This window comes from Cinclus cinclus, chromosome 4 (genome assembly GCF_963662255.1).
Source record: "Cinclus cinclus chromosome 4, bCinCin1.1, whole genome shotgun sequence".
NCBI lineage: Eukaryota > Metazoa > Chordata > Aves > Passeriformes > Cinclidae > Cinclus > Cinclus cinclus.
Window position 1 is genome coordinate 25,472,338 of NC_085049.1, and position 22,893 is coordinate 25,495,230.

At 41.1% G+C, this 22,893-nt stretch overlaps 1 protein-coding gene across 1 annotated transcript in view; it reads left to right on the forward strand.

Annotated features, from left to right (window-relative positions):
- Positions 1–5,168: 5,168 nt before the first annotated feature.
- Positions 5,169–22,893, forward strand: part of IRAG2 (inositol 1,4,5-triphosphate receptor associated 2) — a 37,256-nt gene continuing 19,531 nt past the window's right edge. Inside the window, exons 1-17 of the mRNA XM_062492490.1 lie at positions 5,169–5,183; positions 7,568–8,177; positions 8,981–9,091; positions 9,835–10,015; positions 10,218–10,294; positions 10,374–10,452; positions 11,416–11,574; positions 12,684–12,801; positions 13,119–13,169; positions 14,204–14,281; positions 14,816–14,872; positions 16,660–16,719; positions 16,805–16,869; positions 16,950–17,049; positions 18,970–19,083; positions 19,350–19,451; positions 22,082–22,245. Coding sequence (XP_062348474.1) covers positions 5,169–5,183; positions 7,568–8,177; positions 8,981–9,091; positions 9,835–10,015; positions 10,218–10,294; positions 10,374–10,452; positions 11,416–11,574; positions 12,684–12,801; positions 13,119–13,169; positions 14,204–14,281; positions 14,816–14,872; positions 16,660–16,719; positions 16,805–16,869; positions 16,950–17,049; positions 18,970–19,083; positions 19,350–19,451; positions 22,082–22,245 — 2,141 coding nt within the window. The remainder of the gene's footprint in view (positions 5,184–7,567; positions 8,178–8,980; positions 9,092–9,834; positions 10,016–10,217; positions 10,295–10,373; positions 10,453–11,415; positions 11,575–12,683; positions 12,802–13,118; positions 13,170–14,203; positions 14,282–14,815; positions 14,873–16,659; positions 16,720–16,804; positions 16,870–16,949; positions 17,050–18,969; positions 19,084–19,349; positions 19,452–22,081; positions 22,246–22,893) is intronic.

The window sequence follows — 22,893 nt, forward strand, 5'->3', positions numbered from 1 at the left end:
AATGAAAGCATTGAGCATAAATCCTCTGTGCACAAGTTGCACCTCTGCTTGTTCACGCTGACCATGTTGTTATTCATGTATTGATAACATTGATGGGCGCCAGAGCATCTAACTTCATATTTCACAGTGGTTCATTTCATCCTGGGTTTGAGAGGTTGTGCTATTGTTGGTTTTTTAAATGCAGTTGTTTAAAATACACATAATATATCTATGTTGATATTTCTTTCAGGTTATTTTTAAGGAAAATTTCTTAATCCCCCCTGCCATTTCTAAATATTGCCCTCACATGAAAATAAAAGCATTAATTGCAAACTAAATGTTTGCTACAGTCCAAAATATTCTCACATACCTTCATACTTATCTCGGTGAAAAACCTTCAGTATTCTTTCCTCGGGATGGTGAGTCTCAAGATCTTCCTACATATCCAGGGGTCCCTTTTTAAATCTTTGGAGTGAAGGTGCCCTCCCCTTCTTTGGCAGGGCAGGGCAGTCTGAAGGGATCTCTTGTCAGCCCTGTAGATGGAGAAGCAGAAGGTCTGAAGACTCCTGAGGGAAACCTGCAGCCTTGCAGGAAGTCTTGATTGAAATGATTGAAAGATGGATGCACTTGGAGAAGCAGCCCATTAACCAGGTGAACACCTCCTGAATACATCAGCATCAGCTCTGTGTGCTTGCAATGCATCACCTTCCTGGTGGATGATCAATAATCACAGCCAGAGTGGGTATTTATATGGATAGTGAGAATTTACCCAGGATATTCTACAACATAGCAGATTAGTGTCCATTGTGGGAGCTGGAAAAGCTGGTAAATTACTTGGCTGCATCAAGAAAAAAGTGACTTAGTGTCACTAGCTTGAGGTTATTCCTTGCATACATTCTGAGGATGTAGTTTATGGTTTGATTCTCTAATGATCTTTTGCATCTAGTGTTCTTACACACTAGTTAAATTACAAAGCTCAGTGACAAAAAAGGACCAAAAATACCCAATAAACCCTGCACTTCTAATAAATAAACCCTGAATTCAGAAACACTTTTCTGTCTCATGGATTGGCTGGAGTAAAAGTTCAGATCTTGGGCTTGAATAGGTCAAACAGTGGAGGAGAAAAAAAGGCAGGGATCAAGGAAGTCATTTCCATGAGCTATTTCTGGGATTGTTGGGCTCATTGCAGTCATGGAGAGTGGGTTTAGTCCTCAGGCAAAGAGTTAATCACACTTGATGTCTGGCCTTGCTCGCTCTGTAGCCAGGGCTTTCATCTCTCCTCCTGAACTTTTTCCTTTGTAAACTCAATGGTAGCAAAAGGAGAAGCAAAGCAAACAGGGAGGTAGAAATTTGCTGATTAGAAAATTGACCAATGGCAAGTTTGCTGCAGCAGCTTCACGCACAGAGCCAGCCCCTGGTGCGACAAAAATCCAGGTGAAGCCATGTGTGTGACAAACACTGGCTCATGGATGTGGAGTCTAAGGAGGATGTGCAGACAGGCACTGCTGCTGCTCACTGCTCACTGAGCTCCTCCTTGGCACTGTGTGTCTGTGGACACCGCTCCAAAGCACATTATTAAGTGAAAGCGCAATTGTTGTTCAGCTTTTGGGGGGTATCACTCTGTTCCCTGCTCATGCCACACAGAATTGCTCACTGAATAAATAGAATTGCCATCAGCTGCAGCTCGTGATGGTGTTGAGGCAAGAAACCAGAGGGAAGTTCAGATTTTGGTCTCAAGCAGCTCCTGTGGTGGCTGGGAGCTGCTGTTAGAGCTCTATCCTTTCTCAAAGGCCATGTCCTGATGCATCCTAGCCAGCAGAAGGGATTCTACTTGCATCAGATTCACTGTCAAGTTTATTTTCCCTGCTCTTTTCCCTGTGTTCTGAGAGGTCAGAGACATTGCTCAATGATGCTTAACCCTTAGCCTTAGAAGGGGGCTGTGCATTTCATCCAGAAGACATTTAATATGCAGAGGCTTGGAAAAGGTAAAGCTATTCCTCCACTCCCTTCTGGGAATTCCATTTAGATCTTCCTGTTATGCACAGACCACAGGGCTGGAATCAGAACATTCAGCTGAGAAAATAAACCCCCTGCCTTTGGGACTGGGCAGTGTAAAGTATCTCTTCAGGATGGTTCTCCTTGTGGTAGGAAAACTAGAATGTGTCTGGCACTGAAAAGAAACCCTGCTTTTCCTGCCACTGGAATAAGACAAGATAACACAAAAGAAACAGGGGGGAGCAATCAGCTCAGCCACTACCATTGCAACTGGGAGATGAGCAGGAGAATGGGAGGCATGGAGAAAGATGTTACCACGCTGTAGGAAAACTGCTTCAGTTTTTCTTGTCTTTTGACCACTTTGCAAAATCTGAGTGACTCTGACTTGGTGTTGCTGGAGTCTCAGTCTCTCTTCCAAACCTGGCTATATTCTGAGTCCCACTGGAATTCTTGTAGAGACTGGGACTAGTTTGAGGCTGCCTGGAGGGCAGCAGGGAGATGAATGGAGCAGATCAAAATCTGAACTGCCTCGTGAAGGGTATAGGTGACCACCAGGTCAGGAACAAAAGCAGGATCTTGACTGCATCATTAAATTAGCTTATTTTATTTCTGTACAATCAGATGCGTGAGTGCCACCAGGGTGCCTAAAAGTCAGGAGTTTAGTTACAACCTGTAGCAAGAGACAGTTGACCTTGACCTTTTACATCAGGTGAAATGAACCCAATCTCAAATTGCATTTCCATAATGATTTGGGGTTTTTCTGATTTTTTTTTTTTTTAAGATTTTTTTCCCCCTTAAATTGTCTGTGTCTTTGTGACTCATGGCTCTAAATCCATTTATTTTTACTATGACCAGTAAATCCAAGTTGCTTCGGTTTTCAAACAAAAGTGTATTTCAGAAGCATCTCCTTGGAAATCTGTAAGGAGTCTGAATGCAGAACAAAGAACTCCAGGTTTGTCAATTCTACTTCAGGGATCAAAATTTTAAAGACTTGGCTTCTCCCGTCAAAGCTTTTTCTTGCCATGATTCTATGAGAAGGTGACCATCTCACCCTTCCCAGAAATCCAACCACTTCTGGGACGGCACATGGGACGCAGTTTATTTGTAAACAGGGACAGGAGGCAATGTTTTGGGAAGGCAGTGCAGGTACTGAGAGTGTTTGCATTCACAAAAGAGCTGTGGCTCTGTGTGGGCACATGTGAGCTCGTACCCCTGGAAAATGAAGCAGCCTATAATTGGGTTATGGATCATAACACACTAAAAAACTGTGGCACTTCGGGATGATGAGCTGTGCACCAAACACTCACTGTCAGTGCTGCCATTTCTCAGCTGATTCACCTGGAGGAGGAAGTGGCTCTGGCATGTAATCAATACCCTGAGTGAGAAAAGTGGAGGGAAGCTTGCTATAGCAGCAGGACTCCTTATTAGAAAGAACATAACCTATTCTTATTCTTGGAGCTGATCTAAAGGGCACAGGCTGCATATCCTGACGCTATAAGTGATAAAAAGCTAATTTCTGGCATTGAAGCTCAGTGCTGAGGTGAGGGGAAAATGTTCTCATGTGCTGGAGTTTTAACCACTGAGGTCAAACTTAGCTCACTGACTTGCATCACGACCATGCACTTTCCCAACTATTGCCCTGGAAATACAGGATCCAGTCTTTGTGTCTGTATATTTTTAACTGCTGGTAAGGACATCAGTGATCCACTCCTTGCTCCTGAGGAAAAGGTGCAGCTGTCCTGTGTGTAGGTGGTCAGTGGGTATGTCAGCAAACACTGGTGCTGTCAAGGTACAAATCTCCCAGAACTTACGACCTTTGCTTTGTGCTTGTTCTCATTTCCTTTGGGTTTTGTTGTTGTTGTTGTTGTTGTTATTTTTTCGGTTTTTTGAGATTTTTTTTCCTGTTAGTTCGGTAACTCTCTGGGAAATACATCCCACTTCTGTCTGGCACCTGAGCAGCACCTAGCACCGTGTACTTCAGGCTCCTACATGCCACTGTAGCATCATAAAAGGCTATGAAACGTCATGGCAGAGCCTGCAAAGTAGGAAATAACAAAGCATTTTGCATTTCGTTTGCAGTAAATCACATAGTAAGGCAAGCTTTCTACTGTAGCAAATTCAAATATATATTTCCCTAGAAGGATGTTGAATTGTTATCTCTGAGAAACTCAGAAAATAGATTGGACAACCCTTTTTTAGGACTCATTGCCCAACTGGTCCTGCACAGACACATGGTTATGAACTGTATGACCTCTTCCTTTTTGGGCTGTTTTTTGTGTTTCTTTGATCTTTCAAAGCTGGCTCTGAACTCTAACCCCATATATCCCACTCAGACTAAGGGGAAATTTGTGTACAAGCTCCATATTTGCCCTGTAAAACCTATTGACCAAAACAATCCTATCTGCAATCCATCAATACATTTTATGCTACACAAACATGTTCTTCAGTGTTATTTATTTTCATAATAGACCTTAATTTACAGAACCATAGAATGGTTTGGGTTGGAATACACTTTTAAAAGTCATCTAGTCCACCCCCCTACAATAAGTAGGAATGTCTTCAACTTCTCTGGAAAGGTGAATTTTGGTGACACAGCTCTGAAGGGAAGAGATACTCTCTGGTGTAAACCAGGTGCATGATTAGAGAGGCCATCTCTTGCTGGCCCAAATTTATTTAATTGCTCTGTTGCACATTCAGCACCACAATGTCTGTGGTTGCATTTCAAGGCTTTTTGTCTTTTCTCTAGACTGTATGAGAAGAACTGTGCTAAAACCTACTTGTGGTAGAGAACAAGGTGTAGAAAATCCAGTCTGTCAGAGATCATGTAAATGCCTCACACAACAGAGGTAACAGGGACTTTGTTGAGGACTAATGTGTGAGCAATGCTGCAGCCAGGTCCAGGTTCAACTGCTCTCACAAGTGTATTTGTGAAAGAGAAGCAGCTTCAAGGTATAATTGTAAGTAAAATTTAAATATATTATGTGGGGTGAAGGGTGTTTGAAAGCATCAGGAAAGGGTAGAAATTTATGAAAGGATCTCAGAAAGAGGTGTTACTTCTGAAGTTCAGTGAACCACAGCATGGTACAACAATTGCTTTTTCCCAGCAATGGACAAACACCAGGTGAAAGCAAACACCAGGTGAAAACCAGTTTTCTCCAGTTTACAGGCTGGAAAGGAGATGTGGCCATGTAAGCATGGGCATTTACAAGGTACTTTAGCAGGAGCTATACAGCTCTTCAGACAGGCAGGCTCTGCTGCTCATGTCTTGATAATTTAAGACAAAAAAGAGGAATTAGTTAAGGGTCCTAATGACAAATGCTTTTCCACAGAACTAAGGACAGAGCTGACAGTTAAAGAGAGAGACTATTTAATTCACTATCAGCTCAAGAGACTTCAACACTTCCTTCCTTTCAAAAGTGATGGCAGTGATGAAAAATACACAGTTCCTGGATTATCTATTCTAACTCTCAAAAACTAAATCTATTCCTGCTTGAAGTTTTGCTGTAGGTGGGAAAAACAGGAAAGAATTGCTAATAGAAGTGAGAAACATCCCAGGAGCCAGAGTTTCGACACAGCAATAATCTATATCTCCACATTCCTTGGTGTTTTAAACAATAATTAGAAGAGCAGGGAGATTTTAAGTTGCACTGAGATTACAGGCAATTAATTTAACAGCTGCAGGAGAGATTGGAGGGGGAAGGGAAGTGGGTAAAAAGACCAGGAAGCAGGAGCCTGGTGCTCTTTTATAACCTGGCTGCAGCTGGTGGTCCCTCTCTGCTCCAGGCTGAGTAGTAACAACTGTACCTTGTAAAGCTGATTTTCCACCAGAAGAACAACCCCCCCTCCCCAACCCCTACTCATTTAAACACTGAAGTTCAGTCAACCACTACTCCTCAGAGGAACAGCTAAAATAGCTGTGCTGTCTCCTTCAGAGAAGTTATTTTGCTGTATGTTAGTGTAAGTAAAAGGTCATGATTTTTGTTGTTTGATTTGGTTAAATTTTTTTACTGGTGCATCACAGAAAAAAAATTTAATACCCTTTAATAGAGTGTTACTTATATCTGTTTGAAGACTCTCGTGCACTTAAAAAACATTTTTTTTTTTTTTTTTTTTTTTGCAGCGGTACTTAAATTTCAATTTAAACAAAATTCATCTATCTCTTTAGAGATAATGCATCTGTAATGATGTGTCTCTAATAATAGAAGACTGCTTCCACTTGCATTTATTTGATGATTAAATCTTTAAAAAAAAACATAGTTAAAAAGTAGTCTCGTCTCTAAAATTGCTCTGAGCTTCATTTTATTCTTATTTTTTTAAGTATTCCTGTGCCTGAGGACATGTTCATTAGAGTAAATATTACTACTTTTCAAAATATTAGAAAAATAAGCTTAGAGATCTTGCCTCTGCATATCTAAAGCTAAGTTGCTGCCATGCAGGTAGCTTGTAATAAAATAGATTAAGTGAAATACCTCCTATTTATGTTTCTTTCAAGCTAGATTATTAAATACTTACATACAACTTTATTCCTTGCTTCAAAAGATTATTCAAGTGTTAAGTGCTAGTGAAGCTTGCTGCTGTTTTTGGGGAAAGGAATTAATTTTTTTTACATAAAAAGTAAATTAAAATCTGGTTTTTGTGTGCTTCGCCCAGCTTCATTTGGTATGTTATTATTATATTTAATAATATAGCTCTATGATTTTGATGTCACTTCCTACTGGAATTGTTTCCCCTCTTGTTTCTTCCCAATGACAAAGATTTAGCCAAGCTGCAGATGCCTACACTGGAACTCCATCCCAGCCTGCTTAGGGCATCCCCCAGTGAACATTCTTGGTGTTGGTCTTTCAGCAGGTGCTGCTTTGGGGGTTGAGAAGCTGTGGGTGAAGTCTCCATTGTCCCTTGGAATAGCTGATCAGTCCAGTTGGTGGCAATGAGCAGGGGGGATGTGGAAAAACCCTGGGATTTATTCCTGCAAAACCAACCTCCCATGTATTAGTCACACACAAACATGCTTATCTTGTAGGAAGTAGTTAATAAATGGGATAATAGATAATAAATATGCACACAGGATGAGATGCCTCTATAGGGCATATTTCTTGCATAATTCCCAGTGTGGCATCGTGACAGCTGTGGCTGGTTAGTACAAATAAACACTGGATTTTGGAGTTTTTTGTTCTTGTAGACTCACAGAAATGCTGAAACTTGTTGGTCTCACTTTTTCTGCCTCACCCCTGCCACCCCCAGTACAATTAAAGTGCTTCCTTTAATTTAAAAAGCACTCTACTAATTTGTAGGGTGTCCTTCAGTTTTTGTCATTCCCCCTCACCTCCCTGCCACAGTTATGGTATTTAAGAATAAGCAGTGAGATTTCAGGAAATATTTCTGTCTTTCTTCCCCAACACTTCCACATCAACTTCTAGTTCCCTGGACAATGAAATGCCCTGGCTGAAGGTTTCTGTCACAGCTGGTAAGTGGAATGAGGGTTTTCAAATCCCTGGATACCAAAGCTCCAAGCTGTCTGCTGAATGGAAGAGTTGGTGTAAATATGTGTGTGTTGATCACCCTGAGTCTTATATCATGTGCCTGTTCTTTCCAGATATTTGACAAGAGAAGAGAAATGAAGAAGTCTTTGGAATGTGGTGCTAAGAAACGACACCACAACCCAGTGGACAGCATCTGCAAGAAGATCAAATCCATCCGAATGATGGACCAAGTCTCCAACCCGGCTTTGCAGATACCAAAATTTCAGTCCCGGAACTTTGACAGCCCACAGAGCAATACTAAAAAAAATCTGGAAGAAATACTGAAAGGGAGAACCTGCAGAACCCAAGAGAGTACTTGTTTGCCCCTGGCCAGCCCTGGCAGTGACAGCATTTTCTTTGCAGACTCGCCCGGTCCTGGGGCCACCTCTGACTCCTGCTCTGTAAATGCCACCTCTCCAATCCTTAAAAGCAATGAGAGATCCAGCATCTCGTGGGTGCCTCACTCTGCCATGGGGAACTCTTCTCCATACTGCTTTGGACCCCAGGAGGCCAATGCTCAGAACAAACCGTGTGCTTCAGCAAATGCTGAACCTAAAGATGTGCGGCCCAAGCAGAAGTATCTGACATCAAGTCCTAATTTATATTTCTTCACATCTGAAAAAAAGCCAGCAAGTGCTGTGCCAAAACCTCCTGTGCCAAAGAAGTTTCCTTCAAGTGAAAGAGGTAAAAACCCTGAAGAAAAATACCCCCTAATTCAGAATCCTAGAACATTCAGCCTATGTAGGTGACATTTATTTGCCACTTAAACTGGTAAGAACACATTTTAGTAGCACTCAAATCTTACAAGACAGCAAAAAGAGCTGAGGCAAGTCTTAAATTTTCTTTAAAAAATACTAATATGAGTGTAAAAAGTGAGGAATTAATAAGGCAAACTTTTTCAAATTTTCTAATTAATTTTTGGTTTGAGAGATTTTTAACAGTTTAAGAGATTGAGACTATTGTTTGGCTAGTACTATACCATTTTTTTAATAGCCCTATTTTATTCGGCTCTTAATTTAGCCTATGATTTGTCTATCAGACTGAATATGAAGATACATGAGTTTGATTGTTGCTCTTTGGTTTTTTGGTGTTTTGCTTTTTGTGGGTTTTGTTTGTTTTTGGTTTTGTGGGGTTTTTTTCCTTTAGGGATTGTTTTCTTAATAAGTTAACTCTAATGACTTCTCTATAATATATCCAGAGGGGGAGGGAAGAAATGCCAAGCCTCCTAAGAGGTCTTGTTTCATATGTTTACTCCATACAAAGAATAACCAAGTTTTTTTCCAAAAATACATGTATAAAAGTAGATACATGGAGTACTTTCCAACTCAGAGGCTCCATCTCTGACCAGTTCTTGTTGTTGTAGAGCAGTAAAATCTCTGGTTTTATTGGAAGGGAAGCTGGTTAGTTGGTTTTGTTGTTTCAGTCATCTGGAATGAAAGTTAGCATGAGCAAACAAAGATGGGCAATAACAGATTTATTCCTCGCAGGAGGGAGGCAGATTTTGGGGTCCAAGGCTGACAGTATGTACGATGTGAGCTTGATCTGTGAAGAGGACCTGCTGACCACCATCTTCTGTGCATGTGACATCCACTGCACAGGTTTGCCAGGGTTTTTTCATTGCTCTCTTTTGTTCTCAAAGGATTTCCAAGGTTCAGATCGTGTTATGGTCCCTGAGATGTGTTAGGTGTAGAATAAATTGTAAATGCCTGTGCCTCCTTTGCATGGTGCCTGACCCTTACCCTGCTGATCTTTGCAGTGCTTTTGCACTGGGGAAAGAGAAGAGCAACACATTTCTAGCAGGTACCTTTAATGCAGGTGACTTTATTTCATTCAGCCTTTATCCTGTTAGAAACCTGGGAAATGTCAGAGCAAGAGACAATTCCTCCCAGTTTCACTTCAGACATGACTAAAAGTGGTAGAATCATGCAATGATTTGGGTTGGAAGGGACCTTAAAGATCATCTAATTCCATCCTCCTGCCATGGGTAGGTACACCTTCTCCTATCCCAGATCGCTCAGAGCCCCATCCAGCATGGGCCTGAGAGCAAGGATTAGTATCACGTGTCTACTTTTGTTCCTCTTAAACTGAAGTCCACAAAACTAGTAAACTGAATGTTTACACAAAAAGAAAAAAGAAAAGGAACCAAAAACCTCAACCCAACAAAGAGCTCTAAGCGACTTTTTTTTTTTTTCCCAGATCACACTCTGACTAGGGGAATCAGCTGCTTGTCTGCAGCGCTCGAGGGCAATTGCATACAATGCAGTTCAGTAGTGTGAGCTTTTACAATTTTTTTTATGGTGCCTTGCCAGGCTTTAGTGTCTGACCCCTGTTTCTGCTTTAGGAAAAGTGGCAGTGTCCAAGATAGTTGATTATTTGAGACATACGACCAGCCGTGGATCAGAGGACAGTGGCCTCGAAGAGTTGTGCAACATGCTTGACCCGGAGCACAAAGATATCTCCGTGGACCTGGAAACGTATCACGCCGTCATGGGGGAGTGGATTGAAGACTGTAAGAGAAAATGGTAACAGCATTTTAATAAATCTGTCTCGTAAGCTTCTGTGGGAACAGGAGATTATAAACTTGCCCTGTGGCTCTGGAAAGCAAGTGGTGCTGGGACGCTATGTCCACAACACTGGGTTTGGCTAGAGCTTTATGTGTTACAAAGTTAGTAAGCAGTCCAGCATCCTGCTGGTTTAGTGATCCTTGGTGCTCCCTTCTTTCAGCGAAGAAGGTGCTACTGAGGAATCATCAGCAAGCATGGAAGACCTGGAATTTCAAGTACCTCAAAACATCTCTGAAGGTGCAGAACATTTTACTCTGCTTCTGTTTGGGAAAGCTCCACTTTCTTGCTCTATAACCAAAACCCCTGCCTCTTTCAGCCAAGAAGACACGTGTCAGAATGAATGTTACATCAGGAAGCCTGGAGGCCTTTGGGGGTGATGTATCTAAAGGAGACATGTGAGTCCATTTAAGCAATTCTTTATCAAAATATAGTATTCCTAGTTTTGAACCACCTGACAGAAATTCCAAGAACATTTATTTTGGAACACTGCCCTTGTGGATTTCAATGCTTACCTCAGTCTGCTGGAGCTCTTGATGCTATCATCTTCCTCACAGATTCTGCTGAGACTTGAAATAAAACCAGTATTTTTTCCTACTGATATCTTGGTGCTTCTGTGTCCATGTACCTTTTGAATCTGTGGCCAGATGTTTGTCATGTCTTTTCCTGTTTAAACTGATTCCTCCCTCCACCAAATTCTTATTTGTCTGACAATAAGAAGATGTTATGTCCTGAAAGTCTGGTCCTAGGTTTTGTCTGGGGTTGTTTTTCTTACGATAGGGACTTGGTTGAGGGTTTTTTGTGTTACCAGTAGCAATGTTTGTGATTTGGACTCTGTTAATGGCAAAGCACTTAACAAAGAGCAGAAGTTTCATTTGCAGTTGACGCCTAGTCAGAAATCCAGCATCTGCTCTGTAATGCTTCCCTAGAGTTTCTCAGGATCTCAAAATAATGATCCTCATTCAAGTTTTGGTTGAAAATATAAAGTGACTTGGGGAAAATAAAGGACCCAGAAATGGCAGAGGGAGTACAGAAGCATCGTTGGTGGCCCAAGAGGTGATTAGCAAAATCTTGAAGCACTCTCATGCAGACATCCGGCTGTGGCACTTTCTGACAGCAAACTCCAGTTGTAGGGAGCACAAAAAGTGCTTAAAACCAAAACTTCTTGGTGCCCATAAAACTGGAGAACTGACTTGAAAATGCTCCATTATCTCTTGCAGAGCAAATGACTGGACACTGCAGCATCACAAGTCCTCTGTGGACTCTTCCCCTCACCTCTAATCAGTTCAGTAGGATGTTTAAAAATCTGAAGTAGATGAAATCACCTTTCTCACTCTTTCCTGTCTTTGGTACTGGAACAGGGAGACCTCTGACTTGATAACCTGCGTTGCGGACCTGCAGTACAACAACCAGAAGCTTCAGGAAGAGAACAACAAGCTGAAGCTCACCCTGGAAGCTGTGGATGAGACCAACAGCAAGCTCCTGGCAGATAATGAGCATCTACGTCAGCAATTAAAAAGGTGGGGGACCCTGATGGCACCAGGCTTGCCATGGGCAGAGCTGTCAACTTCCAGCCTTGATCTCATGCTTTTGTCCTCACCATTGCTTGATCACAGTGGCTCTCTTGCCTCTATGCAGTATCTGTAAGCTTTAGCCTGGTTGTTCTGCTCTGTCCCTCCTGGTTCTTATAAAATCATTCATCTCAGAGCCAGCTTCCTGCAGCACGTGCTGGTGTGGGTGCACACAGGGAAAATCTCAGGCTAAAGCAAACAAACAAAGTAACAAAAATATATATAAAAGAGGCATAATAAGAGAAGAGCCAAGTGCTGGAAGGCTTCCAATCCTAGACCACATTCTTGTTGCAGAGCAGAAGGGAAATGAGTGTCTAAAAGCTATTTTGCTACTCATTTGATGGACTGAGGTGAGTTGTGTCACTTGTCCAGCCTTCCTGTGGCCTGGGAACATATCTGTGCCATGGGTACAAGCCTGTTCTTCATTGTGTTTATCTGGCCTAAATAATTATGCTGTGATATGGTTTGGTCAGCTGCCAAGCTGTTCCCAGGGTTTTCAGGGGAGATTAAGGCAAGGATTCTGCAGGGTATCTGGCATGGGATGTGTGCCTTTATGTGGGACCACCTGCTCTGGGATGCTCTGCTCTGCAGGATTGCCTTGCCTGTTGCTTTAATGCATGGTTTGGACTTTATCAGATTAGTAGAAGAAAATGGTGCAGAATCCATCCTTGAATACTGAACTGAAATGGTTTCCCCATCTGTAAACCATGAAGTGTTGTAAAGGTGTATTTGTGCTTGGGTAACCTGATATATTTAACTGCAACAGGCTAATTTTTTTTTTCATATTTAACCAAGCTTTGTTTGCAACCCCCTGTCTTGGATGGGGTTTCATCCCTCACTGTAAGAGTGAGTGGAAGGAAGTGAAAAACAGAAGAACCATGAGCTTTTGCTTTCTGGATACAAATGATGGGCTTAAACTTGATTGTTGCTCCTCTGTTAAGTGTCTGTGCCAAAAAATAAGTCCCTGGTGGCTTCTAAAAATACTCTTATTTCTAGCCTATCTAAACAACCAACATTAACTGGCTGAAGTTTCTCTGGATTTGCTTCCCCCTGTGCAGTGTCCAGCACTCTGTGTTGAAAGCCAAATCCCTGGAAGAAGAGCTAGAGGAAGCAAGAAACAGCATGAACGTGTCAGAAGAGAAGAGAGAGCAGATTCTTTGGCAGAACAAACAGCTAGTAGGTGCTCTTCCTTCTTGTCTCCCTTGTACGTCACCTCACACCTTGCTGTAACAGGGATGTGGCTGCTCAGGCTGTTAAAAAGTCAGCATTAAGACCTTCTCTGGACCTTCAGTGACAGCTCATGAGCTGCACCAGCCTTAGCTCTCCTCTTTTTGTGGGAGAATCTGAAACAAAGTGATTCAACACCACAGCTCTGGATGTGTTTGTGGTCTGCTGCTTTTTGAGTGTTGAACTTGACATGCTAAAACCAGCTATTCTGTTTTCCTCTTGTTCTATTACTTACATTTCTTTTTGTTTCCCTTAAACTTGATCAGGAAAAAGAAAATCAGTCTCTCAACATCAAAGTTACTTCTCTCCAGGAAGAGGTAAAATAAATCATGTTTTGACATGTTCTTGCCTAGCTGAAATTTGCCATTAGGAAGTGAAATGTTTGTCAGACTTTGAAGCCTTGCATGCTAATTAGGTTATCAAAATATCTAACATTTTAAAAGGCTGATTTGTCATAGAACTTCATATCTTGAGGTTGCACTGTGCTTCATATTTTCCACTTGCTGGGTAAGTAAGGCTATGAGATTAGGGAAGCATAGGGACAGAGACAAACTACTTCTCCCCCACCACTGCCTTTTTTCCAAGGCAAATTCCATGTACTCCTGGTTCCCACGGCTACAGATACACAAACTCTATATTGAAACAATCTCCATCCAACACTTTATAATTTCATATTCACTTCTGTTTTCCTCCTTGAAGATCCAAAGGAAGAATCTTTTATAGAGCTGTAACACCAGAAATCTGTAACAAAAATAATAAAAAAAATGCAGTGGATAAGGTCTCCGCCCACAGATGGATCCATTGACGCTGGCCAAGACCTACAGGAGTTTTTTAGGGACTGCAGCTCTATTAGCAGAGTATCCTTAGGCTTGTTTTCTATTCAGAGAAGAGTTGTTCATTTCTTAAAATTATGTCATGTTTTAATGCTTGCTTACAGATTGTATTTCAGACTATTCAGGAGGAAATGGAGAAACAGGTTAAATCAAACATAATGAAGAAAAGAAGCACCTTAAGATCAGTCTTCCTGCAAAGCTCCTTAGTCCTAATATCTATTAAACCACATCTTCCTGAAAACAGTTTTCATCCTCTAGGGCTGACTTTCTTTAGCTTTCTAGGTCTGGTAATGGTTATAAATCATATTTTGTGGGGTTTTATCTTTTACTGGTGCTCTGGGTGGGAGAAGGAGCAGCAGCAGTTTTGGTGGGGCAAACACATGCAATGTGCAAAAATGTTGGTAGTGCTTGAGAGTAGGCAGCAGCTTGGGGGTGGAGATGTCATTTTTGCCTGGTTTCTTCAAGGAGAAGCTGTCAATCCATTCAGCTGTGCCTAAAACACTCTGTATCTTGTTTAGATTATTAAGAATAGAATGGACAACGATGGGCTGCAAAAGAAGTTTTTGGAGCTGTCTAAAAATGCGGCGCAACTTCAAGTAAGCATTTCAAAGCTGAGAGGAATAAAAAGTCAACCTGGAATTTTACTTGGGTCTAGTGAAGGGGGAATTTTTGCTGCTGGAAGGCGAACAGCCCTGAACCTCTGTGTTGAAGGACTGCAATGAAATAGTAGCTTGGAGAGCATGGCAGCTTTCACCAAGGAAGTTGCTGTCAGGAGGCTAAAAACTAGGCTGATAGAAACAATCCACAGTTTCATTCTTTCCTCCAAATTGAACTTTTTGGATACCTTTCAGTCGCTATTCAAGAAAATACATTAATATCATGCTTTGAGAGATGTTGCTGAAAGTATTGGCCTGGACAGACAAGAGGAAACAAAGTTGAGAATGCTTTCACTCTTTGCTGGGTACAAGGTCTTGGTGTTTGAAACAAACGCCACACAAGGTATTCAAATAAGAATTTGGTTTTTCTAAGCAAGGAGCATGGATGCTCTTTTTACCTTCCTAGTAGGGATAGGAACAGACTCTTATCATGTACTGATATTTAGGTTTACTTCTCATCTTTTCATTCTTCAGATCCAAGCCCATATCTATGAGAGCACTGTGGTGAATAAAGAGGCAAGCCTGATCCAGGTTAGTTGCTTTTACTTTATTACCAGCTGAAAGCCACACAGTCATAGAATAGCTTGGGTTGGAAGGACCTTGATGATACCTCGTTCCAACACCCTGCCATGGGAAGGGACAGATTCCACAGGCCCAGGTTCCTGGTCTCTACTGATGGGATGATTTGTAAAAAGGCAAGACAGTAGTATTCACTGTGGGACTTTTGTTTCTACTCTTCTCACACTGCAGAACCTGATCCTATAAATGGTTTCAAAGTAGGCGAGCTCTACATTAGGACCTGGTTATGAGTCAGCATAATTAAAGGTTTCAGGATTTTGTTTTTTTTTAAATTACAGCCTGTTAAAACCAACTTGCAAACTTCAGACAAAATGTCCAGAAACTTCTAAAGGCTACTTTGTTCAGCAGGGACCTACAGAAGGTCTTTCCTTTCATGTCTTTTACTGAAATTTTGTGTCAAACAAGAAATGGTGACTTGGAGGCCAATGAAAAAGGAAATGTCCTTTTATTGCTCAGGTGTAATTATCTGGGCTTTGCTGAGGTGTGAACACTTCTGATGTTTTTAAACATGCATTTTATTCTAGAAAACAAAGATAGAAGTCTATACAAATGTGCTGGCATTCTCTGGATTAATGAATTATGCAAAGAGCCTCCTATGCCAGTGGAATACTTATATAGCAGAACAGGCTATGAATCTCCTGATAAAATATTTGACTATTGGACTCCCTGCAGAGTGGCTGCAACTGAATTCAAATAATAACACCAGAGTTCAGTTCTTTTTTGTCCAGCTGATAATTTTGTAGCGGAGTGTTTTTAATAGTTTTGGTTTGTTTTTCCAGGAACAGCTTAAGGGCACAAATTTATTAAATTCTTTCTTAAAAAATAGCTTTCACTTTCTCCTACTTGAATGTTTCAAAGCTTTTGTGAGCTCTGTAGTATAATTTTATTTCAACAAGGCTCTCTTAGTCTATTGACTAAATGGTAGTTTTGAAAGTAGACTGCCAGATTATATGTGGTTAAATGTGAGTGGTTGATGTAATTTGGAAGAAACGGGTGTGGAAAACTGACTTTACTTGTTGGGATTAGGGTAATCTGATTTCATAACCTCATTCTTCATGCTTGGCTTTCTGTGCACTTCATCTCTTTCAAAAGCCTCAATGATTTTTAATGACAGAGTAGGAAGAGCTCATACAAGTGTGAGAGGACAAGAGCTCCTACTACAAAATTCTTGTTTTCTCTTAAATTCTCTGTTGTCTAGGCAGTGTCATTTACTGGAATGGTGTAACCTCACTGGAGCTCATTGCTAGTTGATAAAAGGTGGTTTTTTTCCTACCAATTCCTCAGCCCTACTATGAGGGCTGACTCTTTCTCAGCCTTTTTAGGTCACATTTAATCTAGGGAGTGCTACACTCTAATAATGAAAAGTAGACTTGGAACATTGCAACTTGTTTGAAGGGTCAGTTGGGATTAAAACTCCTGCTGGCATACAACATAGACGTGTTTTAAGCTAAAACTAGAGTACTTCTGTCTAGTTTTAATCTGTTGGACCTGAAACCAGGTGAGTAATAAATTCAAGTACAGCACCTGGAAAAGGTTTTAATTTCACAATTTAGGTAGAAAAGGTCATCTGAATGCTTTCTGTTAGTTAATACGCAAGGCAACTCACTGTATTATTTTAAATTCCCAACTACTTCTATGTCATACTCAGGCTGCTGCTCAAGCTAAATCATACCTCTTACTGCTGTGATGGAGGATGGAATAAGATTTTGGTTTTGTTTTTCTCTCCACAATCTCTGCAGAAGGAGCAGGACATCAAGGAACTCAAGTTAACCATTGTGGAGTGTTCCTCAGTAATAGAGGTATGGTTTGAGTTGGGTTGGGCTTGGCCTGTGCTGATTCTGCATAGCAAAGGCAGCCTCTAACCAGACCCCATGAATGTTTTAGACACTGCGGGCTGAAAAAAATAAACTGCTGGAGAACATCCAACATGTGCAGCAAGAGATGATCTCGTGAGTATTGTGAAAATCCCAGGAAGGGCAGTTCATCAGAAATCCAAGACTGGTACAAAATTTTTTCCTCCTTCTTTTAGGAATGGATTGAGTTTCCCATTGCTGTATAAATTTAACAGCAATATTCCTGAAGGGGTTAATTCACTGCACTGTGAACTGGAGCTTGCACAGTCTTTTGAGGTAGGAATTAAACCTTCAATTAATTTCTTCCCAATTGTCTTGCATCAGCAGAGGCAGAACAAAGCTCATTCCCTGTAGATGATTTGATAACTCTGGAATTTGAAGCCATTATTCCTAGCATGTAAGCACAGAATGAGAAGGTTGCAATATTGTTCCAAATGCCTTGGAGACAGTCCAAAGAAGAGCAAACCAAACACTTGTAGACATGAAAAATTAGTTCACAGTATCCTAGAATGGCATGGATTGGAAGAAACATTAAAGCTAATCCAGTTCCAAGCTCCCTCTGCTCTGCAGAGTAAATCTGGAGGATCTTGGGTCATGCATTAGCTGGACAGACTGATAGGAGAAGATAGCAGCTTTCCAATACATAAAGGCTTTTATGCTGTGGAAAGTAACTGACAGTCTGCTTCTTGTGCTGCCTACACCAGATGTGAACAATAATTTTTTGACTTGTGAAAGAGAGACTTTTTCTTCTTTGAAGTTGACTTTAGTGAGAAAGGAAATTCAGCATTAGAGTGAGATCTTGACAAAGTCGTTGGGTCTTAATCTAATGTATTGTTGAGGAACTCTGATAAGCATCTCTGATGGCAAACCAAATATATTTAAATGAATCAAATAAGTTCTTTATGTAAATAGAAGATAATGATTAGGCTGCGAGACTTTAATCAGAATTATTTACTTGTAACTGCTTGTACAGTGCACTAGCTATTAATCCAATAATTTCCAGGTTAATAATTGTGGAATCATTTGTTGTTACTTACCCACATTGATCACCATGGGCAGATCTTTCGTTCAGATTTGAGGAGTAACTTTGAAGTTGTCCCCACTTGAGGAAGGGATCTCCACACACACCCTGCTACAAGGGATGTGTCAGAAGCCCCTGACTTTAAAAAGTGGAACTGGGTTTATATGGTATAAAGTGATTGACTATCAGATTCTTCCAGGCCAGCTGTGCCAGCTCAGCTGGGTCCTTTGTCAGGAACTTCACCTGCCACTTCCTCACCTGTGCCAGTTTCTGTCAGGAAACATTGTTCTTCATATCCTCAGAATTTTTAATTTTGGGGTTGAGGAATCAGGCTGGTCTTGGCATTCTCCAACAGCATGATTCCCTGCACCACTGTCCTCCCCCTCTCAGTCCACTGCTGATAATTTTTGCAAGTAGGGTGTTGTTAAAGCTGTTTTACACTAGTTTAGGCAGAGCATCCTGGTACAGTTATGGCTCTGGTTCTGATTTTAAGCTGGGCTATCCTGTTCCCATTCCCTTAGAAAATCTGTAGAGTCCTGTCCTTCCCTGTGTGCTGCTTCCCCTTCAGTTATAAGCTGTGCAGTGCAGGTGACAACTGAGGGATGCTGCTGAGTGAGTTCTGCTTATTCTTGTACAAAGTGCATTTGCAAAGAGTTAGCATATACAGCAACAAGAACAAAAGTGTACAAATACACTAAATCTTCAGGGCCAGAAAGGAGAGGTAGGCTTGTCTAGGCAGCTTTGAGGAGTGAAGGTATCATCCCATATTGCAGCTCCCCAGAGCCCCAGTGAGTCACTGTGTTTGCCCTTCCAAAGCTGCAGCAACAAGTCACCTGTGAGGAAGGGCTCTGCTTATTCATCACTCAGTAAAGATTCCTCTGAATAAAGATAACTAACTACTGACTTCCTCTTGCCTACTGTGACATGAATATTTACACTGAATCACTCAGCAGCTTGGCTGACTTGGGTTTTTTGTTGTTTTTGTTGAGGTTTTTTTTAAATCCTCATTGATGTGATGATTTTGAAATGGCTTTTCCAAGTCTCAGGTTTTGGTAACTCTGACCTTCCAGTAAATGCAGACCAGTGCTCCTTTAGGAAAGTCTAAATGTCACTGATGCTGGTTTGTAATAAGGGGATGTCAAAACAAACCATCTGGCTATTCCATCCCTTCCAAGATGATCAGGACTGAACGGACATCCCTGGATGAAACACTGGACCGTGAAGTGCTGCTTTTGCTTCAGGGGCCTGAATATGCAGGAGAAAAATTCAAGACTATCATGCAAAACCTGGTCAGTGGCAAAACTTACGTGGATGAGGGTGTTGTCTTCGATCAGCAGTTTAATTAGGAATTCTCCAGGCATTGATAATCAGATTATATTTGCTCCTTTTGAAAAAGAAGAGTAGTTTGAGATTGGAGGGAATCGTTTAACAAGATCACTTGGCTCCTACTAACACTAATTTATATCCTGGGTAATTCTGGGCAGAGTTGTTCCAGATGAGCACTAAAAATGCTGGAGTTTGGGGAGATTGTTCTGGGGTTTATTTTCTTTTTCAGCAAGAGCAAGCCTCTGAAGCAGAGGAGCTTGTCATGGGTTCATTAGAATGGGTGAAAGATCCTGATGAGGACCTGCAACAGGCTTGGGAAAGAAAACTTGTGGTAAGTAACTGTTTATCTAAAGCATTTAATGAAATAGCAGGACTGTGCAAAAACTTCAGGTGGGTATCTTGCTGCTGCATGATGTGTTTATTACTGGAGATCAAAACCCATCAGTGGGTAAGAGGTACCTGCATGGAGAGACATGTCCTCTATCTATTACTGGGGTTTTTGGGGAGGGAAGAGGATGATTGCTGTTCATTTACATGCTGTGCTCTTGCTGGCTTGTGTTGTGCAAGAGCTCCCTTAGTTAAAACTCTACTTGAAAGAAAGGGCAGATCAACCAGGTCAATTAGCAGAGGAGGCTTTATAACCAAATTTCCAAATCCAAGCCTTCATAGGGTTTATTTTGCTGTGAAAGGCAAAGAGTTATGCTTTTACTGGGTATATTCCACAGGAAAAATTTCAACAAAACTTTGTTTTACAACTTAAATCTTGCATAACTCATTTCTCCTACTCCTCATACCTCTAGTGAGGCTTTCAAGCACATAATTTTGCTCGAGGTACTGTAAAAATATCTTCTCTGTGTAGTAGTAAATGCCTGTGAACACACTTTTGTTCCCTTCTCCTCTCCCCTATAACAGCACCATTCCCAGAATTTCCATCTGCTTGGATGTGGCTTTTTCTCTAACCTGCTCCTTTCTGCTGATCTGCTGTTAGGGATGTTCCAGCAACCCCAAGCTGTACATTAATGCTGGTTTTCAGCTCCCTAATAGATGTCAAACCCCTCAATTCCTCTCCCTTGGGAGACAGCAGGCCCTACCAGGGGATGTGATGTGCTGCTTGACGTTGGTTCTTCGGGCAGAAGACTTCCCTTTTTTTTTCCCCTCTTTTGCTGCAGAATGGTGTAGCTGGGCCTTAATGTTTCCTGGGCAGGGCTGGAGCAATTACTGGGTGCCATCCAGTCCTGGAGACAGGTTTTTTTTTTTATTTTTTTTTTTCAGGTGAATCCTGAAACCTTCCCCTTAGAAAAGGTACAATTATCTCACTGTCTTTGCACAGATGTGACTTTGGGTAGACTCTAGCAAACTGCTGGCTCATTAATGGCTGTAGCTTTTTGCTCTTGACTGAAAATCTCCTTGAAAGCTGTCAGAGCTGAAAAACGCTTGTGGAGTTACATTCACATTGGGATCATATTGCTGTTAAACATGTGAAGCTAAACTTCTGATGTGGGGGTTGGAGTTGATTGTTGCAAATGAATCCTATTCTGGCTTCTAAAGAGTGGTGCATTTGGAAGCTGAGCTATCAGAGGATCAAGACAGAACAAAAACCTTTCAAAATAAGAGGTCCCATCCTTTATGGTCCTCTGGGGAATGGGAAGTTATATCATGTCAAAAATTATCTTCACCTAGACAGAAGAAGTCAGACATGTGTGAAATTTCTTGCCTGGAGCTGACCAGTAGATCCAAAAAAAGACATTCAAAGTAGCTGCTTCTAGCTTCAGAGAAAGTGCATGGTTCAACACTTAATTAGTTTGTCAACAGAAGTAGTCTTTAGAAGCCTTGCCCACTATTTCCTGTGAAATAGTGAAATATATTATGGACATGTTTTGCTGGGGTTTATTATTTTCAAAAGCATTTTAAAGGAGATTAGATATAGAGCCAACTTACCTTTTTTGTGTATATATGTGTATATTGAGGTATATATAGTGACAGCAAAATCTTTTTTTTCCCCTTCTGCTGAGAGATAAGACTGGTATGTGTGCCCTGGTAAGCCTATATTACTTCAATGTCAAAATCATGGTATTTCTGAGTGAGTGCTGCCTGCCTTAGCTGAGAAAACAGGTCCTCAGGATGTGGGCACATGGTCATATCCCATGTCATGCCAGGAAACCTACCAGCAAATCTGCTTTTTTCTTTAAAGCATAATACTTGATGTGCTTATACTTTTTTTATTTTTTTTATTTGAAGCTCATGAGCATTAGACTCCAACTTTCAAGCAGATAATGTGGCCTGTATTTGTAAGATTTATGATTTCTCCTTAGAACTGCTGCAAAATCCCAGGAATATAAACTTCATTCTTTCCTGACCTCTGTTTGACTCTCATTAAGCATTCTTTAAAAGCTGAGGACACTCTTTCATGTGTTCAGTTGAGCAAGGTCAGAGAGAGAGCACTGGATTCTTCTTCTCAGTACTTTATACTGCAAGTCACTGTTCAGAGAAATAGAGTTCAGTGTTACCTAGCACTTAATTTTTACCCTTTTCCTTCCTACAAGCCTGAGGTAAATCTAAATCCTTTGTGGTGGGGGTAATGCCTGGGGCAGATCATCTGCTAGGCATGCATGACAAATGGAAAGACTGTTTTATTGGTTCTTGGTTATTTCATTTATTTTGGTGTAATACAAACTCAATTTGGTACCACTTGTACTTTGAGAAAAGGGCCACAGAAGCCTAAATTATCAATTATAGGGCTTCCTGCAAGATGATCTTTATTAGAACTTCCTCTTATGAGCTATAGTTTTTGTTGCTGTATCTGGGCACCTTGTTGGTGGAGTTGTATCTTTACTCTGATAGTGTGGGTTGTAGGTGATGATATTAATCGGTAGAGCAGTTCTCACCATGTAAATTAAGGCTCTGGCTCAATCTATGGCTCTTCTCCTCCCCTAATCACATGGAAAATATAAAATTCCACAGGCTCTCAAGCAAGAGCTAGGAGAAAAAAGACATCTTTGGACACAGAAACTCCAGCTTTTGGAAAAATGCAAGGAGTCCTTAGACAAGGATTTTATTCGAGTGGCAGGAAACCTGAGGAGAACCAAGACAGAGCAACTTCACTTAAGGAAAGAGCTCTCTGCTAGGTACCCCTTCAAATCATGTCTATCTTTTTTTGGGGGGGGTGTTGGGTTTTGGTTTGGCTTTTTTGGTTTTGGGGTTTTTTTTTTGTTTGTTTGGTTTTTTTCCTGGTTGCTTAGCTGCTTAGTATTTTATTTTGGGGTGGGTTTTTTGTGAAACAAAGTCTACTGAATTATCAAGAAATTTTTGCACAGAGGAAATTATCTTATGTTTTGGAGAGTGGGTCTGGTTTTAGCACAAGGTCTACACTGATGTAAAGTCTTGGAGGTGTCTTTGAAACCACCAGGGAGACCACAGATGTGAAGTCAAAGTACAAGGGCACTGCCTATTGAGCAGGTGCACCCATTAAAAAAAAACTGTTTTTTGGTTTGTGTGAAACAAGATATTTAATCGGAGAGCTGTTAAATATCTGTCTGCAGGTATTTTTGCTTTGGGATACTGTTGTGAGGTTCAGGGAAGACAATGTCTCAATTTCCCACAGGTGCAGCTTCAGTGTGTTGTCATTAAATATGAAAATGTAACCTTTTTTTGCCATACGGTTCCTTCTATGAGTTGTCATCTTTGAAATATGATCATAAAATGGCCTGGGCTGGAAAGGACCTTAAAGATCATCCAGTTCCATGCCCCTCCCATGGGCAGGACACTTTCCACTA